This window comes from Pleurodeles waltl, chromosome 9, assembly GCF_031143425.1.
Source record: "Pleurodeles waltl isolate 20211129_DDA chromosome 9, aPleWal1.hap1.20221129, whole genome shotgun sequence".
Classification (NCBI taxonomy): Eukaryota; Metazoa; Chordata; class Amphibia; order Caudata; family Salamandridae; genus Pleurodeles; species Pleurodeles waltl.
Window position 1 is genome coordinate 388070872 of NC_090448.1, and position 25204 is coordinate 388096075.

Genomic DNA, 25204 nt, shown 5'->3' on the forward strand with positions numbered 1-25204 from the left:
GTGGTGGTCCTTATACAAAGGGAACCTCCATCACAATGTCAGCACAACACCCTTTCTGTTTAGGGCATCTGAGTTCCCACACTAGGTTGGGGGTGAGGGAGGCAAAATAATAACCCCTCCCACCAGTCAGATTATTTTTGAGCTCTCTCATGGCTGGAACCTTTGTTTTATAGCTGGGAGTAGTTTGTGTTTTAAGGGCCTTGTTTGTAATATCATTCTAGTAGGCCTGCTAGGTCTGAAAATGTGTAATGCACTACGTGTTCTAGGGGCTAAATATCTGGTTACACTGTGTTACATTCTGCCATCCTGTTTTCATGTGGTTATGCTCGCTAGAGGCTGACTATATGGTCACATAGCCATGTTTCTTACAAAAGTAATTTTTATAGTGGTGTCCTCTATAGACTGTTCTGCGCATTACAGTCAAGATGCTACAATATTCGCTGCACTCGGAAACTCGCCCCATAATATCTTGTGGGACCTTTCTTTTACAAAACAGGTTTGCCCATAACTCACTGCACAACCTACTCTTTCTGTCTAGATCATCTCTGGGTCACCACACTAGGTTGGGGGAGATCCCAACATAATATAAAAAATATAATAAATAATGGCAATATTCTCATTTTTTGCTGCAGATAGAGGCAGAAGGTAAATGGAAATGCTTTAGTTATATGCAGGGCCACTGGAATTATGTGACGGAGAGGACCAAATTATGCGGCAGGGTTGACCAATTTATATGTCAAAAAAAGTTGAGTTATGAATTTACAATGCCAATAGCTCTAACTCAAACAAATGCAAGACATATTACATTGCAAATGCTTTTTTTCATTTTTTTTTTTCAGACTCCAACATTTAGTGTCATCCAGTACAAACAAGCATTGGCCACAGCCATTTGGTCTTGCGTATGAGAGCTGTTGGCTTTCATAATATGTTGTAGCTACGCTGTGCTGCAGTGCACATCCTTTCGAGTGGACTAAAACCAGTTTTAAAAGCACTATGGCACAGCCATGGCTAACGTGCCTGTTTTTAAAGTCCATTAGTACTGGATGAGTCTATTTTTAAAAATTATTTTTAGCCATGCTGCAGCATGACTATTAATCATTGCCAAAGTTGGCAATGCCCACGCTCTTCAGGAGGAACAAAAGCCAGTGGCAAAGCCAGTAGTCTCAAAGGTGGGACCTATTGACTTTTCCAGTACTTGTTAGGTCTTTGCACAACAACCCTGTGATTCTGAATAAATCGTTTAATTTCCCCATGCATGAAAAGAAAAAAATTACATTCTGCAACAAATCCTATCACAAAAAGAAAGCTATTGCGCTCATGTCCATGTCTTAGTAGAAATACATTTGGAAGCAGATCACATCTGTTGCCCAATAAAAGCAGATATTGCCTGTTGTCACAATAAACATTGATTTCAAAGGAGAAAAGTGCTTCTTTGAAGTGTGTGTGGCATAGTAAAACATAGCTACAAATGGCACGCGGTTCAGTCACAGTGCATATCAGCAGAAGAACAGCAATCAAGGTGAAGCAATCCGTACTTGGTCCATGCTCCAGCTGAAAGAAGAGGAAGTGAAGCCAGCCTGTGCAGCCCAATTAGAGAGCAGCAAATATGAGTGATAATAAAGCCAACAAATCTTAAGCAATGGACAGGCTGCAAGCCACTTGTATACAATCTCTCTTGCAAGCGAGAGTGCATGTAGCACATACTCTGATGCAGGCGAGACCTAAAAAGCAGGACTCAATTTATTATTTGTTTTGGATATTAGACATTAAGTAGGTGGCTATGAAGCGAAAGATTTGGATGTTGTCAGCATATAAGGTGTGTGTAAAAACAAATGGTCACATGAGGCTTTGTGGACTGCAGTAGAGGAGGGGGCTAGGGACAGAGGCTTAGGAGATGCTTAGTGATTGAGGCATAGCTCTGGAGTCTAAGGAGTTCCTGGATCTGGAGCAGGGATATTCTGCTAGATTGAAGATGAATGAAAAGTGATGTGCCTCAAAGGTGCAGGGTTGATGTATAGATGTTATGGTTCACCTTATCAAATGTGGTGGGGAGATAATGAAGGTGGGTCTGTATGGAACATAAAGAACTATAATGAGAAAATTGACATTTTGATGAGCGGTCTCAGTGGAGTGGAATATGTGAAAGCTCTTTTCCAGTGGGTAGCTGAGATTGTTGGGTTAAAAGGCTATTGGTCAGTCTGGTAAAAAAAAAAAAACAGTAATTAGAGTGCCTTTCAGATGAAGGAGGGCATCGAAAAGCGTTTACCACTTTATTTTGATTTTTGAAAAATAGTAGTAGAACGGTAGAAATCATGGGGAAGAAACAAATGTAAAAGATATATCACGAATGGGGAACATAGTCCCGTGGTCTGTGCAACCTTATAGAAATGAAAATCAAATTTAAGTACTGGGATTGCATAGGAGATGTCATCAGCTGTGTAATTCCAGTGTCTGCCGCAGGTAAACGTATATTTACTAGATCAGTCCAGTCATAGTAACAGCAGCATTAGACAGGATGTTTAGATTATTCAGGTGCTCTCGTCTTCTGATTGGGAGAGTTTGCAGATGCCAGAATTGCATGGGATTGACGTAACTACTGGGGGCATTCTGCCTGCTCCTTGTTCTCTTTTCACTTAGGTAATAAAAAGGAGCCAGATTTTCTCAAATTTATACATACATACGTGTACTAATGCAGTTAGCCCTTCCATTGCACAAATTTACCTTACTCGATGCACCACATAGTAACAGTGTTGCTGGGAGTTTCCATAGCTGAGCTGTGCCAAGTTGTGCAGCCTGTAGGAAAAGAGACCAATTTGCATGTTGGGGAGGTCAATAGGTAAGTCCCATGGGCTCCAGGGTAGCTGAGAAGGACCGTCATAGGGTCTTGGGAGTGGGCTATATGCTTTATCAATTGTATTTGTGCTGGTGTCTCACACCAGAAGCTTTGAATGTGTGAACAGGGCCACCAAGTGAGTCAATGTGCCTCATTCCCCACAGCCCTTCCAGCAGGTATCTAAACTGCCACACATAGTATGTAGCCTTGTGGGGGTGAGATACCATCACCATCTAGATAGCAGCTTATAGGTGCTAGCTATGCGTTGTATGCGTTTGGATGACCCTACCACCCTTCTCCATAACACCTCCAAGCTTCATTAGGGATGTCTTTGCCCAAGTCTTGTTTTCATAGTTTCGGGTGAGGGCCAAGTTAGAGTGTATATTTATATAACTGGGAAATACTCCTCCAGCGCATGTTGGTGCTGAAAAGGGATTCCATTTGTTTGATCTTTACTGATCTTAGTATGCTATGTTCTTCCTCCTACCCAGTTTAACACTTGTGTGAGGTGATAAACGCCCATTTTCTTAATCACGTTTCTTGGATGAATATCACCATCACAAAAATCTTTTAGATGGACTGGGTCTACTGAACTCCAGGTGGTAAATCCTTGATCAGAGATGCATTGGGAGTGGGAGGAGATTGTAGATTAAAAGTGTTCGCAGAAATGGGTATCTGGGGAATGATTATGTGTTCTTAGATTACAGTAGTCCGTAATGTTGATGTGATTAGGACGAGGGCCCAGTTATCTCGAAGTTATTTAGATGCTAGCCATAGAATATATTTTTAGTGTAATTTTAGAAACCGCCTGTTCTCTTTCCACCCTCAGTTTATCTGGATTGTAGTTCCAGTCAGTGCTCGTATCGTCTGAACTGCCCAAGTGTAAGTGGCCAAAGGATTTTGAAGTTATATGATGTCCACAGACTTGAAACGGATGGTAGTAGGTTACAATGAAAATGGAGTTAAGTATTGTGAGTTGATGATTTTGGTATGAACAGGATCAGAGGACATGTATGGGTTTTCGGTTGATTGGGGGATTGGCCTGAATTCCTTTTTGACAGGTAAATGTTTGTAAGAGAGTTAAGTTTTGGAATTGGAAAAAGGTATGGACGAGGAAATGGGTTCAAGAAAAGACTTGAGGGATGCTTTTGAAGATTTGTATTTGGAGAATCTATTGGAAATTAGTTTTTGGGGTGAATGTTTCCCTTACCTGGTGAGCAGGTATGGGATAGCCATGGGTTGATACAAGCAAACAGTGGACAGATGAATGTTGCAGCCGGGGTGCGATGTGGTGCAGTGGCACATTACACATTCAGATGACCTGATGAGTACAAGGAGTTGCATAGAGGAGGCCGAGGAGGAGGAGGAGGAGGAGAAGGAGGAGGAGGATGGTGGTGGTGGTTGTGATGACAGGAAGCATATGGTGGCTAAAGTGGCAATGGCACATTACATACAGGTACCGGAAATGTCATTCCAGGTGGTTGAGTTATTAAATCATTTTAAAATGTTTTATAGTGTAGTATGTTTATTAACGTATGTAACTCCAAAATAGATGCCATGTTTTCTTGCTGGTTACCTTTTCACTTTGGAAAGGATAAGGTTTATGTTCCCCTTTACTTCTCACTGTATATTGCACAGAGACGTTTTTATGTCCAAGACTCTTGCAACGTATGTAGTGCACCTTGGTATACTTTAAATTTACTTTATGTAACTTCCTTGCGTCCTGGTTAACTTACCTTTATGATTTCACAAACTCATCTGCAGCTTTTGTATTCTTTCTTGTATCACTGTTACTCTCATCCCTGCTTTTTTGTATGTCACATCCTGCATTCAATTAGCAACTCCTTTTCTTTCCTTTCTTGATCGTTCGTTCTTAACCCTGGTTGCGCTCCTTTTGTGTTGCTATGAATCACTTGGCTTCTCCCACCTCCATATTGATCCCCTTCTTTCCTTAATGTCATTTTTTGACTCTTATACCTTTCCTTTCTTCATGATGGCCCTTTTTCAGTGTTTCTCCATCTTGGTCTACTTCAGTGGCATCCTGTATCTGACACAGGTCACCTACTTTCCTGTGTTCTGGATAGCATCTCCTATCCTGTTCACCACTTTGCCTTCCTTCGTTATGTACCTCACTTGCTTCTTATCCCTACATTGTGTTGTGGGAGTTTCTGGATTCCTTCACTATCCCTTTCCTTTTGGGGCATCTTTTTAGCCCTCACCTCTTTAACTTACCTGTCCATATGTTTCACAGCTGACATTGGTGGATTTTTCAAGAACCCTAGCCCAGAGTTGTTGGTGCGCTGGTACCAGATGGGTGCCTACCAGCCTTTCTTCAGGGCCCATGCTCATCTTGACACCACCCGTCGTGAGCCCTGGCTTTTTGGTGAGGAGAACAAGCAGCTGATCCGCAGTGCCTTGCGTGAACGCTATGCCCTCCTACCTTACTGGTACACTATGTTCTACCATGCCTACCGCACCGGGGAGCCTGTTATGAGGTGAGTGGAAGCCAGTTGCCGAGAGTGTTGGAAGGCAGGTCTGGGCACAAGACAAGGAAATATTTCTCAGTTGTTCAGTGTAGCTGATATGCTGGTCTGACAGCTGTGCTGGTTTTCCCAGTACTTGCAATATTTTAGACGAGTCTGAATAGCAATTAGAAGTTCTTATTTAAAAGCAAAGTCAATCACTACGTATTTCGTTATGCCAGCTACTTTAACTCTTTAAATTATTAAAGTTTGTCGCAGTACAAGAACCAGTGTTTCTCATGCCCTTTTCCCGTGGCTGGAAAATGGTTGCTTCAATTATTTTGGTAGCCCAGCATAGGCCCCTAAAGCATAAGAGTGCTTTAAAGTAGACTGGATTCAAAGTTGACAACTCTGGTGAAGACAAGTGTTGTTCCTGTAGTAAACATTTTCACAAGCTCGGATCTGGGGATAGAATTTATAATGTTTAGTAGTGAAATAAATGTGTGGCACAGACCTTTGGGCAAATCCTCCGATTTGGCTTTGAAATGCAAAGCATACACAGAATAGTTGGAATGTGGTACTTTGGTTAATCGGACCCAAATGCAGATGTGATTTGTTCTTCTGATTTACTTGATAAAGTGTCTTTTATTACTGCTGCCAGTTTTCATTAATATCTGCACTTCTATTTCAGACCTCTCTGGGTCGACTATCCTGAAGATGTTAGCACGTTCGCCATCGACGACCAATTTTTGTTGGGTAAGTCCCTGGAATGTTTAACATGGGTTTGTTCTTTTATGGGTGGAGTGCAGAAAGGGGAGATTAAGGTTGCTCTCTACCTGCAGTATGGTGTGTATCTAGAATTAGTGATTTTGATTGCTACTAGATCATGCACTGGTTGAGGTTTGGGCTGGGCATTGTACTGTTTGAGGTTAGGCATACGTCTTGCATTGTCACATTCAGGTCCTGGTCTTATACTGGTCTGTCCTGGTCCAAGGTGGTGGTTGACAAATATTGAGCAGTAGGTTTGGATGTGTTTGGTAGTGGTTGACTTGTGTTTGATTTATGGTGTGCAATGTTTTGTTGCTGTTTGGAGTGGGTAGGGGCTCTACTTCTGGCTTGCAGGTTGTATTCTGCTGAATTGTGTCTTGTGTTACATGCAGGTTCAGCAATATTGGCTCATCCAGTGAGTGAGCAGGCAGCACGTGGAGTTCAGGTTTACCTGCCAGGAAAAGGAGTAAGTCATATCTGAGCACCCCAAATGGGGAAAAAACTAACCACCTTTTTGTGCAAACTTTGTTGATTTTTCTCACACGACAGTAGTAGCCGAGCAAATGTAGTATAGGAGTGTAGACCCTAACACATACAATGCCAGGCAGGATCATATTATACAGAGCAGTAAAGCATTTAACTATTTGTAAGGCGGACCAAGGGAGAGAGACAAGGTCAAGTCTTTGTTTATAATCTTGTTCCATCAAGCTATAGTCGACGTGTAAGTGGCTTTTTAAACCCCATGTAGTCAGTTCTCAGGTGTTTTCTTGACATTCTGATAACCAGAGAAGGAGGGACAGGAATGTAGCGCATTAGACTTGACATCCATTCATGTTGTGAGGGGTAGTCGGTCTGGATGTACTGCTGCCAATCTATCAAATCTTCTGTTAGTTTACTATCCATGTGTACTAGTTTTCAAAACATTTCCCCTGCAATTGCCTACCCTTCAACACTCCTTCAACATGTCTTCCACTCAGTCCACTCAGTCCTCTCTGACACAGCGTTTTCATTGCACCTTGTTTTCATTTTTACGCTATGCTCACCATTGTTTTATTGCTCCCTGTTCCTGTCTTGCAGGTGTGGTATGATGTTCACACTCACCAGGTTCATCACGCTCCTCAGACAATGTATGTCCCTGTAATAATGAGCAGTGTAAGTATGTGAGCCAATCAGTCAGATTTGTACAAGACCAGCAGGTGTCCTTCAGTTATATTGTGGATCACTGTCAAGCCCTATGTGTTGTGAGTTGTTAACTGGCCAGAGCACATTGTGATGGGAATAATGACTTCAGACGCCATTCTTCAGCAAGTCCTCCTGTACTTCAGGGAAAGAGCTTTGAACCCAGAGTGCTGTTTAGATGAATTGCAAGGTAATCATGGGTTGTATGGGCTGTTGATGAGTTAATGGGACTATGTGACAGTCTCTGTTGTGCGGTAAGGGAGCTGTGACTGGGGAAGGCATTCAAGTCATTTTCTTGCACATGACCATGAAGTGGTTTGTGTTTCCAGGGGACGTGAATGGATGGTATGTGTGAGGTTCTTTAATATGTGCTGTAAAGCTCTTGGACAAGTGTAGACATAAGAGATTTCTTAGGAGACGATTTTCCTAGGTGAGAGGGATTGGATGCAAGCATTTCTGAAATACCCGTGGCTGGAATCGAGTGGGCATTTGGCAAGCCCTCAACTAAGAACCTGTACTAAGTTGGAAGTCGTGAGGTATTGAAATTACTTTTCGGATTATAGCTCATTCCAGATATAATAACACAGGACATAACTTTGGTATAAGGGTAATCTCTATTTTTTCCCCACAAATAACTTGTTTTCTCCAAGGACTCCAACATTTCAGTGTTGCCAAATAGGTGCAGCTTTGCTCTAAAGCTAATAATGTACTACCAGATCAGAGTTGCCATGCTTTCTCGAGATAGAACAAACTTCAAATACAAATTAACAGAAGAACCATTTGTATACTAGGAGGCTTCTCCTGTATTCCTGTTGCTGGTGCCAGCATTCTTTGACCTTTTGTATCCTCACCTGTCCTCTCTTTTCGCCCTCTCCACTACACTTTGTCTTATACAGTCTACGTCCATTTCCTTAGGTGAAAAATGTCATAGTTCTATAAACAAAAGGTGAAGGTTAATGGGTGAAGGGTATAGAAGTTCTTACAGTTGTGTCGTTACTAAAGTCTTTGTTACCTACAACTGAAATGCCTGAAAAGCAGATCAGTCCTCATGGAGTTCTGTCTGACCTCCATAAACAGACTTCTCGGCACACGTGCAGGATCCCTAAACACTACTAATAATATGAAATGTTTACTTTAAATTTTTTTATTAAAAGAGCACCTAAAAAGGCAACATTTTCTATATATTTATTCCATTCTGAATGCAATTCTTCATTATGTTTTTAAATCATGAAAGGTAAACTGACAAAACATCACAGTCCAAAGATGACTGTCCGCATCCTCAGCATATAGGAATGTGTCACCCCCTTTAATGTATATTCCTGGCAGTAAGTTACAGTGCTTTGGTAAACAACAAGTATAATTCGACTTTGGTTTTCTATTATATAAAAAAAAAAATGAAGGCTGTAAGGCAAATAAGTGTTAAAGCGCATTACCCTAAAGATGTCACTTTTATTACCATTTACAAACTATAAGAAAACGAAATGAAAATTGAGCCTCTGACATAGACTGTACAGAAAAGGCAAAACTGGCACTGCACGTTCTAAAGTGTCACAAGCTGCACCTTGCAATCGTGCTCTGCCGGGCCAATCCAGGAGTTTTCTTCATCACCGAACATGGTACTTTGTTTGACAACATTTTTGGTTTTCCCCTTCTGTTTTGACTTCTGCTTGGTAAAGGCTTTTATAATTGTCATATAGACAATTGGGGTTTTCCACTACAACAAAGAGGTCACCTCAGCCCAGGGCACCTTGGGGGCTGTCCTGACTGGTAGGTGACGACTCCTTGTTTTTCTTATGATCTCCTCTGGACTTGCCTCCAAAAGTGGGGGCTGTGTCCTGAGGGGTGGGCATCTCCACTAGCTGGAGTGCCCTGGGGCATTGTAACACGAAGCCTGAGCCTTTGAGGCTTCTGATAGGTGTTACAGTTCCTGCAGGTGGAGGTGTTAAGCACCTCCACCCAGTGCAGGCTTTGTTTCTGGCCTCAGAGAGCACAAAGGCTCTCACCCCAGGGGTTCAGAAACTCGTCTCAGTGGCAGGTTGGCACAGACCAGTCAGTCCTACACTGAAGGATTGTAATAAATCCAACACTGGCATCAGTGTGGGTTTATTATTCTGAGAAGTTTGATACCAAACTTCCCAGTATTCAGTGTAGCCATTATGGAGCTGTGGAGTTCGTTTTGGCAACCTCCCAGACCATATACTTAATATGGCCACCCTGTACTTACAATGTCTAAGAATGGACTTAGACACTGCAGGGGGTGTAGTGTTCATGCAGCTATGCCCTAACTTGTGGTATAGTGCACCCTGCATTAGGACTGTAATGCCTGCTAGAGGAGTGACTTTACCTATGCCACGGGCAGTATTTTGTGTGCATGGCATCCTGAGGGGGAATTCCATGTTTACTTTGCCTTTTTCTCCCCACTAACACACACAATCTGCAGTGGCAGTGTGTATGTGTTAGGTGAGGGGTCCTTTAGGGTGGCGCAACACATGCTTGCAGCCCTTAGGGACCTTCCCTGGTCACAGGGCCCTTGGTACCACTGGTACCTTTTACAAAGGACTTATCTGTGTGCCAGTGATGTGCTAATTGTGCAACAATGGTAAATGGTTAAGTGAAAGAACACTGGTGCTGGGGCCTGGTTAGCAGGGTCCCAGCACACTGCTCAGTCAAGTCAACATCAATATCAGGCAAAAAGTGGGGGGTAACTGCAACAGGGAGCCATTTTCCTACAGTCCCCCTTGGCCTTTTGATGAGAAAATGAGCACAGTCAACAAACGTCTTGTCAACAGTGACCTCCTTTTCGATGACAACTTCCCTGTCAATGGCAAACACCACTCATCCCATAGACTACGTCCTCCTTGATGGTAAAGTCTGTCAAATGATGAGTTTAGCCGATGAATAACCCTACGCACCTAAGCAGCATCTTCAGGATCCTCCTATGGTGAACACGCCAGTAGCTTTTCTAACCACTTAAGTAGTTGATAATCACCTTGCACTGACTCTGCAAACAACCTTACTACTCAGTTTTTCCACAGCTGTCCGTGCATCAACTGGCCACAATTGAGCCATTTGTGACTGTGCCTCCAGAGTCTCCTTTATTGGTGGAACAACCTCACCCGCGACCACCAGTATGTCCAGTAGCACCCACACCTTTTGACAAGGGCGAATATGATAATCAAACAGTGATGGAGAGGTGCCTGTGGATGATCTTGAGGAAGAATAGAGGTGCAATGAGTAAGAAGAATAGAGACACTGTGCTGTCCAGAAAGGAGGAACAAGATCATCCATAAAGGAGGGAAGAGACCACCACAGCCAGAGTCACCGCTTGATGATATTTCATGATTTCACCCCCTGTTAGAGAGAGTAGCCAGGAAGTTTGGTCCACCTATGGCCACAGTAGAGACATAATTATTCTTCTAGAACTCCATGGAACATTCTAGGAAGTCAGTAAAGTTGATCCCAGTATTAAATATCTGTCTCAAGGGACTAAAACGAATGTGAAAATCACTACAGTTAGGGCCGGCTCTAGGACTGGTGGTGCCCTGTGCGACAGTTTATTGTGGCAAACCCCATGCCCACCTCCTTGGTTTCACTCACTACCACCCGGCAGATGTGCCTCTCATCTCTCCATCGCTCCCCTTTCACATGCATTCATGTGTTTTAAAGCACTTGCAAAGGCTGGCCTTACTAATCCACTCAGCTAGCCACATAAAATATGGGGGCATATTTAAGAGCACCTAGCACCATTCTAATTCCACATTAGCGTCATTTTTTTAACGCTAATGTGGCGTTTGAAGGCATTCCCCCTGTTAGGAGGGGCCAAATAAATGGCGCAAATAAATCAGAGATTTATTTGCATCATTTTTCTCTGGCACTTTTAACGCCTGCTCGGAGCATGCATTAAAAGGAGGCTTCCATTGGTTACAATGGGCCTCTGGGTGCTTTGCAAGATTAGTGGCAACATTTTTTAAGCTAACCCTGCAAAGCACCTCGCTAGCATAACAAATTCTGATGGTAGTCCCCTAACTACCGCCATGGTGCATCGTATTTTAAATACGACGCACACATGGTGGCGTTGGGGGGCGCTAAGGGGCGCAAGAAAAGTGTCGCAGCATTGTGTGCAGCACCACTTTTTTCAAATATGCCCAATATGGCAGTGCTTCATTTGTAAATAAAAAGGTGCCGGTGCCCAAAACCCTCCTCTTAAACGTGTTGCTGCAATTAAATGTGTGAACGCGGAATACAGAGGCAGCATAATCCTGAAGCCTTCTCGGGCCTCTTCAATCCATTTACAGGCACTCCCTGCCCCTTCAGCTCACTCTTGCAGATTTCTGCTTTTTCCCCCATTGTGATGCTTTTTCGTTTTTCTCTTCCTCTGTCTTTCCCATAGGTGTCTTTTACTTGCAGTAAATGCTTGAGGCAGAAAAATAAGCGCTGGACCTAAAAAAATAAGTGCTGGTGCTCATCACCGGAAATAACAAGCACAAATTAAGTATTGCCATAGGGGCATATTTAAGAGCCCCTAGTGCCATTCTAACGCCACATTAGTGTCATTTTATTACACTAATGTGGCGTTAGAAGGCCAAAAACGCTGCGCCATATTTACAAAGAGGCGCAATGCAAGCATTGCACCACTTTGTAAACCCTTTGCGCTACATTATGCCTGTGCCAGGCATAATATATACAAAGGGGGCTTTCCCCGTTACTGGGGCCAAAAAAATGACACAAAGAAACCTGTCTAATTTTTGTGTCATTTTGTTTCCAGGCACTTTTAACGCCTGCTCAGAGCAGGCATTAAAAGGAGGCTTCCATTGGTTACAATGGGCCTCTGGGTGCTTTGCATGATTAACGGCATTTTTTTTTTTTTACGCTAATCTTGCAAAGCGCCAGATTAGCATAAATTCTGACGCTAGTCCCCTAACTACTGTCGCGGTGCACCATATTTGAAATAGGACGTACACATGGTGGCGTTAGGGGGGGCGCTAAGGAGTGCAAGAAAAGTGGCGCTGCACTGTGTGTAGTGCCACTTTTCCTAAATATGCCACATAATTCTGTTTTTTGCAGCAGGCATATTAACCCTCTATGCTACCTTATGTTGTCAAAGCTGCCACTAGGTAAAACTCCCATCTCTCGTTCTAGCAGGAACATTAATCACAAGAGGTATCGTGACATTTTAAAAGCGGGCCCTGTCTACAGTCCAGGCTGTCATTCCACTGCTTGAGAAAAACCATAAGGTACCGGAATCTGGTCTGCATGCTCTACTGGTCTCCAGAGGCAAGCTGAAATCCTTGACATGCCCTTTGATGGGGATACTCACAAAGGAGAGCATGTGGTTGACACCCTGTAGTCAGAAACCCATCCAGATAGTGCTTGTTCTCAAGGAACCTTCAAGTATAAACATTCTTCCGTTCCGGCCTTCAGAAGATCAGAGGGATGTGGAGGTGCCAAGCATGTCGGATGCTTCTGGTCAACATGTCGTTAAAAGCCATAGAATAGTTTTCAGACCGATTGCATCCATGTCACCAGTGATGCCTGTGGCACCTCAGGTTGTTTCTGCATCAGGGTCCCATGAAGCTGAAACATCTCAGGGAAGTTCTCACTCCCTGTTCACTCCTGAGAGCTGCACGAGACACATTTCTGCATACGGCTTTAGCTCACATAATTCATTTTTGTTTCCTTATACTACACCTTCTCCAGCAGTGTCTCCCTTTAGAGGGTCTCCAGTGTATGGCATTACCACCTTACATTATGTGCTTATTGAGGGAGGAACTAAATTAAACATCTTATTGTAAGCTCCCCAATCTGCAGTTTGGATCATAGTAGAGACTTATGGTGTTTTTGAGACACCTTCTGCTTCCCATACCAGGTCTCCTAGAAATCACAGAAGATCAATTCTTGACCACAGGAACTGTCAAGGCAGTTGCGCCACACTTTTCTAATTTAATTATATTAACCTCTGCAGCACGTTCCGGAGTTCTTAATACCAATCTATTGCCTGATGCAGTCCTTGTAACATAAGTCAAAAATCTACATGCCTGAGCACCAGAGACCACAGCACCACCTGAACGGGTGAGCAAGCACGTTGATGTAACAGGAAGAACAATTTGTTACACTGGCATCTTTAATGCTGATATTTTAATTGTAACCGCTCTCCTGGGATGGTATGAAAGAGACATGGGAGTAGGATGATGTCATTTATGAATGATCTTCCAAAGCACAACAGGTTTTTGAGGGTGTGGTAAAAGATGTGATCATCGGTGCTGCTGTGAATGGAACCAAGCTTTCAGCTAAAGGATACCGCTACGGAGACCTGGATGAGTTTTACCACTGTTAAATAAGATGTTCATTAAAAATTAATGAACCCCCTACTTTTCTGGTGCAGCACTAATTGGGCAGCCTGCAGCAGAGACCATGATTAACATGAAGAACGAAGTAAAGTCCCTCAAGGCCTTAGCCCTAGAGTTAGAGGTTCTTCAAAAAACACTACAAGTCTAAGGAGAGAGTACTGCCACTGGAGGGGTTCAAGTCCCTCACTGGTCTTGTCAGTTGCAACATCATCAGCTGTAAAGCAAGGAGTACCAATACTACCAAAAGCCATTGATGATCAAATTGACACCTTCCAGACCTTCAAACACCTAAGGAAGGCCATCCTGACGAAATAGGTAATGACAGCCTTGTATCCCTACTCTTCACCATTCCAGTGAGGGAGCAGTATTTTCACATCTGGAAGAGTGGAAGTCCATAACATAGGACAAGTGGGAGGGAAGTATTGTGAGCAATCAGTCCTGTTTCAAGGCCAAACCAAGGCTTGTTGCTCAACAACCAGCACCTTCAGGAAGGAAACTTTTGCTCTTTTAAAGAAATGTGCAAAGGAACTTAGCATCACGAAAGAGGGGGCATGAAGTCTACCCCAGGTACTCCCCGATTCAGAAAGGTCCAGTGTCTAAAGGCAATGCCTTTTCAATGACCTGATGGATAAGTGTCTGTACTTGCGTCTAAGTGCCATCTCCACTCATTCTGCCAAGTGCCGAGGAAGGCCACATGGAACACTGCTCACTGAAACAGATTGCCCAGCCTGACTGCACCAATATCACCTACCTACACAGTTCAGGGACCATCCCAGGCTTCCCTCCAGACACATTGAACAAGTCCCCTGTGACAACCGTGAGTCTCTGAACCCGACAGCTTGGTTCTTCACCACTTTGGCTTCATCTTGACCTTTCTACAGACGGCAGCGACTTACTGGCGCAAGCATGGGCACAAGTTGCCACAAAAACTTGTAGACCTAAATGGGAGCATCTGTGTGGTACATGGTTATAGGACATAACACCATCACAGTGCAAACTCATCAAGCAGTGCACCATATGCACATATCAAGTATGTCCTGTGGAAAACTACGTTGTTGCTTGTTCTCACATCAGCAACGGGAGCTTAAAGCGTTTGCCATAAAATAACCAAGCCTACGCTTCACAAAAGCGGGGGCTTTAGCACCAACCGTAGGTTAATGCCCTAGATCCCCTCAGACTTTCAACTAAATAAACATCTCCCCGTCTCCTTTTTTGCCAAATCCCTCCAACTGCAAAATCCTTGCATATCTTTTGAATTTCCACAGATGCATCATGTTTTGTGTTGACAAAACCAACGACATAAATACTTCTGACAAGTTAATTGTCTTGTTTGGACACCCAGGCAGGGGTTGCTGTTTTCTAAACCACGAAGTGACTGTTCGCTATCAGCTGCATCACTTTCTGTCTCAATAAAGTTAAGAACCCGTATCAAGGGAGAATGCGAGCGCATTCCTCAAGAAGCCTGATAGCACCAGCTGCACTATATAGAGAGGTACCTGTCCTGGGTATTTGCTGCACAGCCATTTAGAAAAGCAGCCGCACTTTCATCATGCACTACTGTCTGAATGTAAATGACACCTAATGTTTCCATGTTTGGAGCAATTCTACACAACCTGTTTCAGTAAAAGTAAGCCTGCCTCTCGCTTTATTCACATTTGATGTACTGCTTATTATTATGATTTAAGGATATGAATGTTTTGAAAGATCCAGTGCGGGAGAAGAGATTAGTTACTTTTCTGTAATTCAATTGCTTCAGGGTTGATATCTTTGCTAGATTCATATGCAACCTTCCTTTGACCCCAGCCACAAGCTCATTACCTATTTTGACTACCTTTCACACTTGTGCTATGAAATCTGAGCTATGTGGCCCCTACGGAAGTAGAGTGCTCAGCACTCCAACCTAATTGGCATACATTTGGGTTGCTTCAAATGAGATGAATGTGCTACTAACCTTTAACTGTTCTGCCCAGGGCTGTTTTAACACGGTTTACTGCAGTTCAAAGTTACTCTGTAGTCCCACCCTTACGATGGGGAATGATTCAAACATGTGGATGTATGAACAATACCAACGCTTGACAACTGGAGTAATAAGTATGTAGCTGATGTCTTTGTTGACATGCACAACAAAACCTAATAAGAAGTAAAGTCATGCAAATGGCCCTCATTAAGAGGCTGGATTTGGGTATGGGGATCCCAGTGGTGCTGGAATCTCAGATTCATTTTGGTATTGCTGCACTAAATTCTGGCTTTTCAGGGTTTTCTCCTCAGAATGGAGAATAACTGCCCGGACGAGGAAATACTGTGTCCTTTACTGTGTAATATTTCCCATCCTGGGGAGAAAAATGAAAGCATTTTCAGCTCTGTGCAGGCATAAACTCTGTGGGGAAAACCAGTGAGTAGTGGGGGATGAGTTGTGGGTGCTGCAGGAAAAGGCCTGGCTGTTGTCTCTCAGGAGTGGTTAGGGGAATTTCCTGCAGTTCTTCAGGTAGGGTGGGTCAGGCTGTGCTGATGCCTGCAGCAGGAAAGTAAGGTTGGGTGCCTCCAGGCTCAGAATTGTCTTGTCCTGATTTTGTGGACCTGATCAATCAGACCTGGTGACACTTTGAATTGTGAGTCTCTGTATTTCTCCCAGTGTTATTGCTCCAGATGATACCCCAGCTTGTAATGAAGGCTTAAGTAGCACACAGAAAGACTGAATATGTTTTTCTAGGAAGACCTCTTATAGTGGGATTTATCGAGCATGCAGGGTTATTCAGCAAGTGCTTCAGCTACAGTACACTCATGAAAGGAAATTGGCCAATAAAAACCTCAAACATAAAGCACATTTGCTTTACACAGATGGGCACCACTTCATCCAGCTGATACCAATTAATCAAAGAAAACTGTGAAGCACTTGGACACCAAGTTCTGCAAAAGATCCCATATGTACCAATATAAAACCCCTTGTCTTTGCTCTTAAACCAGGAAACTGTCTGAACTAAATCAGTGCTGGATTCTCAGAAGCAGTGGTGGGTGTTACAATGCACTGTAGTTGATATTTATAGCAGGGCCGATAAAGAAGGTCAGTTACTTTGTGAGTGCACATGAAAACTGATATGGTACCAGAATTTAAAGCTACTAGAGCTGCACGGGCAACAGACCTAATGAAAACCTAAGGGGACTCTATAATACATCACTGAATATTCAATTTATTCTCCTGCAGACTCTAAGGGACAGCGACAGTTGCCCACATAAAACTACTGTAGTTATGTAGTGATGAAACTAGGATGAGAAAAATTGTAGGTAGTACAGCTAGCACAGAAAGGTGTGCAGGCAAACTCCCCTTTTCAGACAACCTTTATCTCACTTAATGTGGTTGGCATGCATGCTGAAACAGATTCACACAGACTTCTGGCACTGATTCAAGGATTCGATTTGGTTTCTTTAGCTACTTTAGCTTTCTTAATAGACAATAAACCAGATGTTATCCATTTTGATATCTTCCCTGATATTTATGAATGCTTAAGACTGCTTACCTGAGGAGCCACACAAAAACACTGTAGAGGACACAGTTTCAATCATGTAATTGTTTACGCTAAAGTACATTTTTAAGATGGCCGATTGAAACCTTATTATGACCATGTTGGTTTATTTATTTATTTTCTCCAAAATGAATGCAGTTACTATTGGTGTAGGAAGCTGGCTCAATTTATGGTGTGCACCTATGATGTGGCACTCTATACTGAGTCCAGTCAACCCTTAGTGGTATTGTTTAGGTATCCAGATAGCAAAAGCTGTCTAGGGGTAGCTGAAACGAGCAGCTGACGCTTGTCCAGGGAGAATGTATAGCACTTGCTATACCACAGCAGTCAGACAGTAACACTCTCTTCAAGAAAGAACCACACAAGTGTTGCAAAAATAAAGGATACTTTATTACAGCACTACTACTAAACCAGCATTGGTTGGGCCAAACCATGTACTCAAAAAGTGGAATGTGAAATAGTGACCCCCCCAGCAACCAGGTGCAAGGTAGTTACCCACCTAATTGTCCCATAGGCTAACACAGAGAGTAGTGATTGAAGTTTGTGGAATTCAGGACCCTTCCTAATGGACCCCGAGGAAACCAGCAAATGAGGATGGATGGTGAGTGCCCCTTACCAAGGATACCCAGAAGACAGGAATACCTTCACCAGAGACCCGATGCTGAAGGGAGAAGGGACTCTCTCTGAAGTCAGTGGATGCCTCGGATTGTCCAGCTGCTGTCACAACACATGGACCAGGCTGGTGGAACACAGGGACAGGTTCCCGACTTGGAGGACCTGCAAAGGAAGGGGACAGAGTCCAGTACCCTTGGAGGTGCCCAGGTGGTGCAGGTGGCAATGCCCACCCTCCTGAATTTGAAGTTCCTGCAAGTCGGTGGAAGAAGTCCAGCTGCGGAGTCCAGGATCTGCAGAAGATCTCAGGAGTGGCATATGAGCTGTCCCTCAACGGTCGCTGGATTGCAGGAAGGTCAGTGACCAGCCAGGTCACCAACAAGCACTAGCAAATGCAAACAGGATCCGCAAAAGAGTTTGCAAAGTTTTGGGGACCAGCAAGGTCCAGGAGACTCTACCCAGGAGGGGTAGTCAGAGCTGGCCCTCAGCACGCAGGAAGGCCAGCAGAAGTCGATGGAGCCCCCACAGGCAACAGACACAGGGTGTCACAAGGTGGCCTGACCAGCACGACAAAGCAGAAGTCCCACTTCGCAGGACAGGGTCTGATCTTCAGATTGCAGAGTGCTGGTGGCCAGGGCTTCACGGTGCCTGAAGATCTCCAAGAGGAAGAGTCAACAAGCCTTGGCAAGTGCAACAGTTGTGGTGCTCAGGGGTTCCAGTCCAGTGGAAGGAGTAGGGCCCCACAATCTCCCACGTTGGTCAGCGGACAAGCAGGACCCAGAGGAGGCCACAGACTCTCCACCTGTGGAGCAGGATCTTCAGATGTTCGGCGACAAGCAGACCCCACCAACCGGTTGACGTTGTCTTGAGGTGCCTGCGGATGCAGGGGAGTGAATCCTTTATTCCAAAGGAGATTCCTTCGTGCTTCAAGGTGCAAACAGAGTCCTTGTGACCCTGGGGGATGCACAGCCTAGGATGTTAGAGTTCTTGAAGAATCTGGAGAACCAATGTTACAGCGGCAGCCTTCCCACCAGAAGCAGATGTGTTTCAGTGTCAAAGCAGACCAGCAGTGGTTCCATAGGCCAGGAGCAGAAGTTGTCTTGCAGAGAGGTCTTTGGAGAGGCTTGCTCAACGAATCCTTAAGTAACCCTAAAACGGGGTTGTTCACTAGGAAGTGACCCACCTATCAGAGGGGTTCAGGGACATCATCTATCTGGCCCAACCATTCAGATGCTCCCAGCGGCCTCTGCACATCTTATTTCCAAGATGGCAGAATCAAGTGGTCGCCTGGCAGAGCTCTGTGCACTTCCCTAGGGGAGGAGCTGGACAGGGGGATGGTCCCTCACCTGTCCCTTGTGTAGTTTTGCACCAGAGCAGGAACTGGGGGTTCCTGAACTGGTGCAAACCGGATTATGCAAGGAGGTCACCAAATGTGCCCTTCAAAGCAGTCTGGCGGCTCTCAGAGGCCACCTCAACCCAGCCCTTGGACACAATACACAGGGGAAGGTGGTCATACCTCTCCCTTGCAGGAAATCCTCTGTTCTGCCTCTGCGGCCTGAGCCTGGCTCACCAGCAGGAAGGCAGACCAGTGTCTGAGGTCTGCAGCAGCGTGGGCTCGCAGCTAGACACTGTAAGGCTGCTCAGGCAGAACTGGAGGATCCTCTGCATTTCCAGAGTCATGGATATGTGCATAGAAGTTATTACCAGAAGACACAAGGAAGAAACTTATATACTAAAAAGTCCTGAAGAAGACCATAAAGGGGCGGTGCAAGCCAGAAGTCAGGTTAAGTCAGGCAAAGCACGTTTATTTTCCCCCACTTGGTGCCTTCTAACAAGGTGTGCTGTAAACGTCCGTACTCAAGCAATGCAAGTTACCACCCAGATCCCGATTACACGATCTGTAGTAACTCCATAGCTTTATGGTGCTCTTTCCAGAAACTGCACCAGCTAAAAACAGGTAGAGCCTCCAGATGGAATACTGTAGAAAAATAAGGAGTTAGTGGAATCATGAAAAAAATAAAGAACCTTGCATAGTAATTTCTCATTTCTAACTAGACCTTTATGGTGCCCTTTTTGACATTGTCATCCCCACTTTTTACCACTGGTACTGAGATGTTTCTACTAAAGGTGCATTGGGCCCCTTCTAATCGGGTGCCAGTACTCTTTCCCTGAAAACAAGGTAAAATGGTCTGAATGGGTACACTTGGCACACACTTTAGCACCCCTGTAAGTCTCTAGTAATTAGTACCCCTGATACATAGGGTATGGATACTAAAGAAGTTTCCTAAGGGCCGCAGCATGTATTATAATGCCTACAATTATGCCCTACAAATTAAATGCAGTTTGCCGTTGCAGGCTGCGTGGCAGTGCAAATCATGTGTGATAACACGACATGGTACACTTATTGTGTGCTGTGCCAAAGTCACTGCATATAATATATGCAAGTCATCCCTACAGCAGGCTTTACAGACCTAAGGCACCACTTCTTCCAGGTGATACAAATTAAACAAAGAAAACTCTAGCAGGCTTTAGAGCCCTAAGGCTATAGCAGGCTTTAGAGCCATAAGGCACCACTTCTTCGAGCTGATACAAATTAAACAAAGAAAACTGTGAAACACTTAAACTAAGTTTTGCAAAAGATCCCAAAGTACCCATATAAGACTCCTTGTTTTACTCTTAAACCAGGAAATTGCAATGACTTAATCTGTGCTGGATTATGTGGGAGCACAGGAAAACTGATATGATACCAGAATTAAAAAGCTACTAGAGCAACAAACATAATGAAAACTTAAGGGGACTCTTTAATACATCATTGGGTATCCAATTTATTCTCCTGCAGACTTAAGGTACAACAGTTGAAGGCAGAGTGCGTTATATTTTATGTTAGGACATATCTGTGTAGGAAAGTCACAATTTTTTGGCATGGTTACCCCCACTTTTTGCCTGTTATCAGTGTACTGAGACTGTTTTCACTGGGATCCTGCTAACCAAGACCCCAGTGATTGTGCTCCCTCCTCTAAATTTGGTTGCTTTGGTACCCTTTACACCCCACAATTGGCATACTAGTGTATTACTCTAAGTCCCTAGTATATGGTCCTTAGGTACCCAAGGCCAGTGGAAGCTGGTGACCTTTGAAACCGGTAGGGTGTAAATACCGCTGTTACGTTTCGTTGGGTCATGGTCATAAAATGAAACCATGCATTTGTAGGTGTAAGAGCAGGGGGCGAGCACGAATGTCCCGAGAGTAGTTCAGTGGGGTAAAGGGTTAAGTTCTTCCCCCATGATTTCCAGCACGATATATTTATTAAAACGACCAAAAACCTGAGGCTCTGGCTTATGACTGATGTAGAAGACCTCAACAAAAAGAGGGACAGGGAGAGGTTGATGGTCCAGTGTACGATCTCCCAACTTACTAATTATACAAAAAAGGTGTACACACTGTTCCAGGGGAGAGAAAATCTAAGGGAACCTTCAAGTTCAGGAGCAAGAGCCCTCACACATCCTAACGGATGTCATGCTTCATCATCGGGGTGCTCCTCGCCAGACCGGCGCTGCTGTGTCTGATGGGCTCCCCGTTAAAGGGCTCTTTGCCGGAGATCTTTTTAGTAGTGACTGGCGTGGTGGAAAGTTTTACAAGAAAATGCTACGGTCAGGCACTATTTCTGGCAGGAGAGCAAAAGGCTAAAATTGGTTCTAAACCCCGAAAACCAGCACTGTTTATTGTATCAAAGAAGGGGGTTAGACCAAGATTAAAAACACAGAGAAAGTGATAAGTTGAGAAGCAATGCTCAACCACTTTCTTGGGTGAATGGGGCCGGGGAAATTATCACCTATCCCCTAAACACTGGTCAACATGTTTCGGAGAAGTCCCTTTATTATGATGGTCCTGAAGAAGTGTCCTAGGATCTGCATAGACCGCCGGATACGAAACATGTTGACCAGTGTTTTGGGATAGGTGATAATTTCCCCGGCCCCATTCACCCAAGAAAGTGGTTGAGCATTACTTCTCAACTTATCACTTTCTCTTTGTTTTTAATCTTGGTCTAACCCCCTTCTTTGATACAATAAACAGTGCTGGGTTTCGGGGTTTAGAACCAATTTTAGCCTTTTGCTCTCCTGCCAGAAATAGTGTCTGACCGTAGCATTTTCTTGTGAAACTTTATACCACAGCAGTCACTACTAGAAAGATCTCCGGCAAAGAGCCCCCTAACGGGGAGCCCGTCAGACATTGCAGCGCCGGTCTGGCGAGGAGCACCCCGATGATGAAGCATGACATCCGTTAGGATGTGTGAGGGCTCTTGCTCCTGAACTTGAAGGTTCCCTTAGATTTTCTCTCCCCTGGAACAGTGTACACCTTTTTTGTATAATGATGTAGAAGACCTTCAACCGGTGTAGCCTTTGGTAGTGGGCTATAAAGCTATGGTAACTTACGGGTCTCCATTTTAATAGCATGCTAATTTTTAGCATGAATTTTGTCAGACTGAAGGTAGTGAGTGAGATGTATTTTTTCAACTGATGCTAAAATATTTATCCTAGCATTAGTTTAAAGTGCAGTCAGTGGTGTCTTAGGCAGTATGTAGTTAGTTCTTTTTTGTTTGAAGTGTGCTATCCGACCACAAAGCTACAAATAAATACTTGTGTGTAGGAAGTTGGCTCTGTATGTGCTATTTCAAAGTAAGGAATAGCATGCACAGAGTCCAAGGGTTCCCCTTAGAGGTAAAATAGTGGTAAAAATAGATAATACTAATGCTCTATTTTGTGGTAGTGTGGTCGAGCAGTAGGCTTATCCAAGGAGTAGTGTTAAGCATTTGTTGTACATACACATAGGCAATAAATGAAGTACACACACTCAGAGACAAATCCAGCCAATAGGTTTTGTTATAGAAAAATATCTTTTCTTAGTTTATTTTAAGAACCACAGGTTCAAATTTAACATGTAATATCTTGTTTGAAAGGTATTGCAGGTAAGTACATTAGGAACTTTGAATCATTTCAATTGCATGTATACTTTTCAAGTTATTCACAAATAGCTACTTTAAAAGTGGACACTTAGTGCAATTTTCACAGTTCCTGGGGGAGGTAAGTTTTTGTTAGTTTTACCAGGTAAGTAAGACACTTACAGGGTTCAGTTCTTGGTCCAAGGTAGCCCACCGTTGGGGGTTCAGAGCAACCCCAAAGTCACCACACCAGCAGCTCAGGGCCGGTCAGGTGCAGAGTTCAAAGTGGTGCCCAAAACGCATAGGCTAGAATGGAGAGAAGGGGGTGCCCCGGTTCCGGTCTGCTTGCAGGTAAGTACCCGCGTCTTCGGAGGGCAGACCAGGGGGGTTTTGTAGGGCACCGGGGGGGACACAAGCCCACACAGAAATTTCACCCTCAGCGGCGCGGGGGCGGCCGGGTGCAGTGTTAGAACAAGCGTCGGGTTCGCAATGTTAGTCAATGAGAGATCAAGGGATCTCTTCAGCGCTGCAGGCAGGCAAGGGGGGGCTTCCTCGGGGAAACCTCCACTTGGGCAAGGGAGAGGGACTCCTGGGGGTCACTTCTGCAGTGAAAGTCCGGTCCTTCAGGTCCTGGGGGCTGCGGGTGCAGGGTCTTTTCCAGGCGTCGGGACTTAGGTTTCAGAGAGTCGCGGTCAGGGGAAGCCTCGGGATTCCCTCTGCAGGCGGCGCTGTGGGCGCTGTGGGGGCTCAGGGGGGACAGGTTTTGGTACTCACAGTCGTAGAGTAGTCCGGGGGTCCTCCCTGAGGTGTTGGTTCTCCACCAGCCGAGTCGGGGTCGCCGGGTGCAGTGTTGCAAGTCTCACGCTTCTTGCGGGGAGTTGCAGGGTTCTTTAAAGCTGCTTCTTGAAACAAAGTTGCAGTCTTTTTGGAGCAGGTCCGCTGTCCTCGGGAGTTTCTTGTCGTCGTCGAAGCAGGGCAGTCCTCAGAGGATTCAGAGGTCGCTGGTCCCTTTGGAAGGCGTCGCTGGAGCAGAGTTCTTTGGAAGGCAGGAGACAGGCCGGTGAGTTTCTGGAGCCAAGGCAGTTGTTGTCTTCTGGTCTTTCTCTGCAGGGGTTTTCAGCTGGGCAGTCCTTCTTCTTGTTGTTGCAGGAATCTAATTTTCTAGGGTTCAGGGTAGCCCTTAAATACTAAATTTAAGGGCGTGTTTAGGTCTGGGGGGTTAGTAGCCAATGGCTACTAGCCCTGAGGGTGGGTACACCCTCTTTGTGCCTCCTCCCAAGGGGAGGGGGTCACAATCCTAACCCTATTGGGGGAATCCTCCATCTGCAAGATGGAGGATTTCTAAAAGTTAGTCACCTCAGCTCAGGACACCTTAGGGGCTGTCCTGACTGGCCAGTGACTCCTCCTTGTTATTCTCATTATTTTCTCCGGCCTTGCCGCCAAAAGTGGGGGCCGGGCCGGAGGGGGCGGGCAACTCCACTAGCTGGAGTGTCCTGCGGTGCTGTGACAAAGGGGTGAGCCTTTGAGGCTCACCGCCAGGTGTTACAGCTCCTGCCCGGGGGAGGTGTTAGCATCTCCACCCAGTGCAGGCTTTGTTACTGGCCTCAGAGTGACAAAGGCACTCTCCCCATGGGGCCAGCAACATGTCTCTAGTGTGGCAGGCTGCTGGAACTAGTCAGCCTACACAGATAGTCGGTTAAGTTTCAGGGGGCACCTCTAAGGTGCCCTCTGGGGTGTATTTTGCAATAAAATGTACACTGGCATCAGTGTGCATTTATTGTGCTGAGAAGTTTGATACCAAACTTCCCAGTTTTCAGTGTAGCCATTATGGTGCTGTGGAGTTAGTGTTTGACAGACTCCCAGACCATATACTCTTATGGCTACCCTGCACTTACAATGTCTAAGGTTTTGCTTAGACACTGTAGGGGTACAGTGCTCATGCACTGGTACCCTCACCTATGGTATAGTGCACCCTGCCTTAGGGCTGTAAGGCCTGCTAGAGGGGTGTCTTACCTATACTGCATAGGCAGTGAGAGGCTGGCATGGCACCCTGAGGGGAGTGCCATGTCGACTTACTCGTTTTGTTCTCACTAGCACACACAAGCTGGCAAGCAGGGTGTCTGTGCTGAGTGAGAGGTCTCCAGGGTGGCATAAGACATGCTGCAGCCCTTAGAGACCTTCCTTGGCATCAGGGCCCTTGGTACTAGAAGTACCAGTTACAAGGGACTTATCTGGATGCCAGGGTCTGCCAATTGTGGATACAAAAGTACAGGTTAGGGAAAGAACACTGGTGCTGGGGCCTGGTTAGCAGGCCTCAGCACACTTTCAATTGTAAACATAGCATCAGCAAAGGCAAAAAGTCAGGGGGCAACCATGCCAAGGAGGCATTTCCTTACATTGTGCATGTTTTATAATGGGTGCATAACATGAAATTGGTCGTCCAGCAGAGCTCTCAGATTAGAAAGAAGACGAACATGTTCAACAGGGGAAATGGGCACTTGGTTATTACACCTTGCCTTAGAAAAAACTGAACACATGCCAGTGG

The 25204-nt window shown here is 44.9% G+C and overlaps 1 protein-coding gene across 2 annotated transcripts in view; it reads left to right on the forward strand.

Moving 5' to 3' along the window:
* The window catches only part of GANAB (glucosidase II alpha subunit), a 216565-nt gene that overhangs the window by 131777 nt on the left and 59584 nt on the right, over window positions 1-25204 (forward strand). For both annotated transcript variants that reach the window (XM_069207037.1, XM_069207038.1), the window contains 4 exons: window positions 5085-5328; window positions 5987-6051; window positions 6456-6529; window positions 7141-7215. In XM_069207037.1, coding sequence (XP_069063138.1) covers window positions 5085-5328; window positions 5987-6051; window positions 6456-6529; window positions 7141-7215 — 458 coding nt within the window. The remainder of the gene's footprint in view (window positions 1-5084; window positions 5329-5986; window positions 6052-6455; window positions 6530-7140; window positions 7216-25204) is intronic.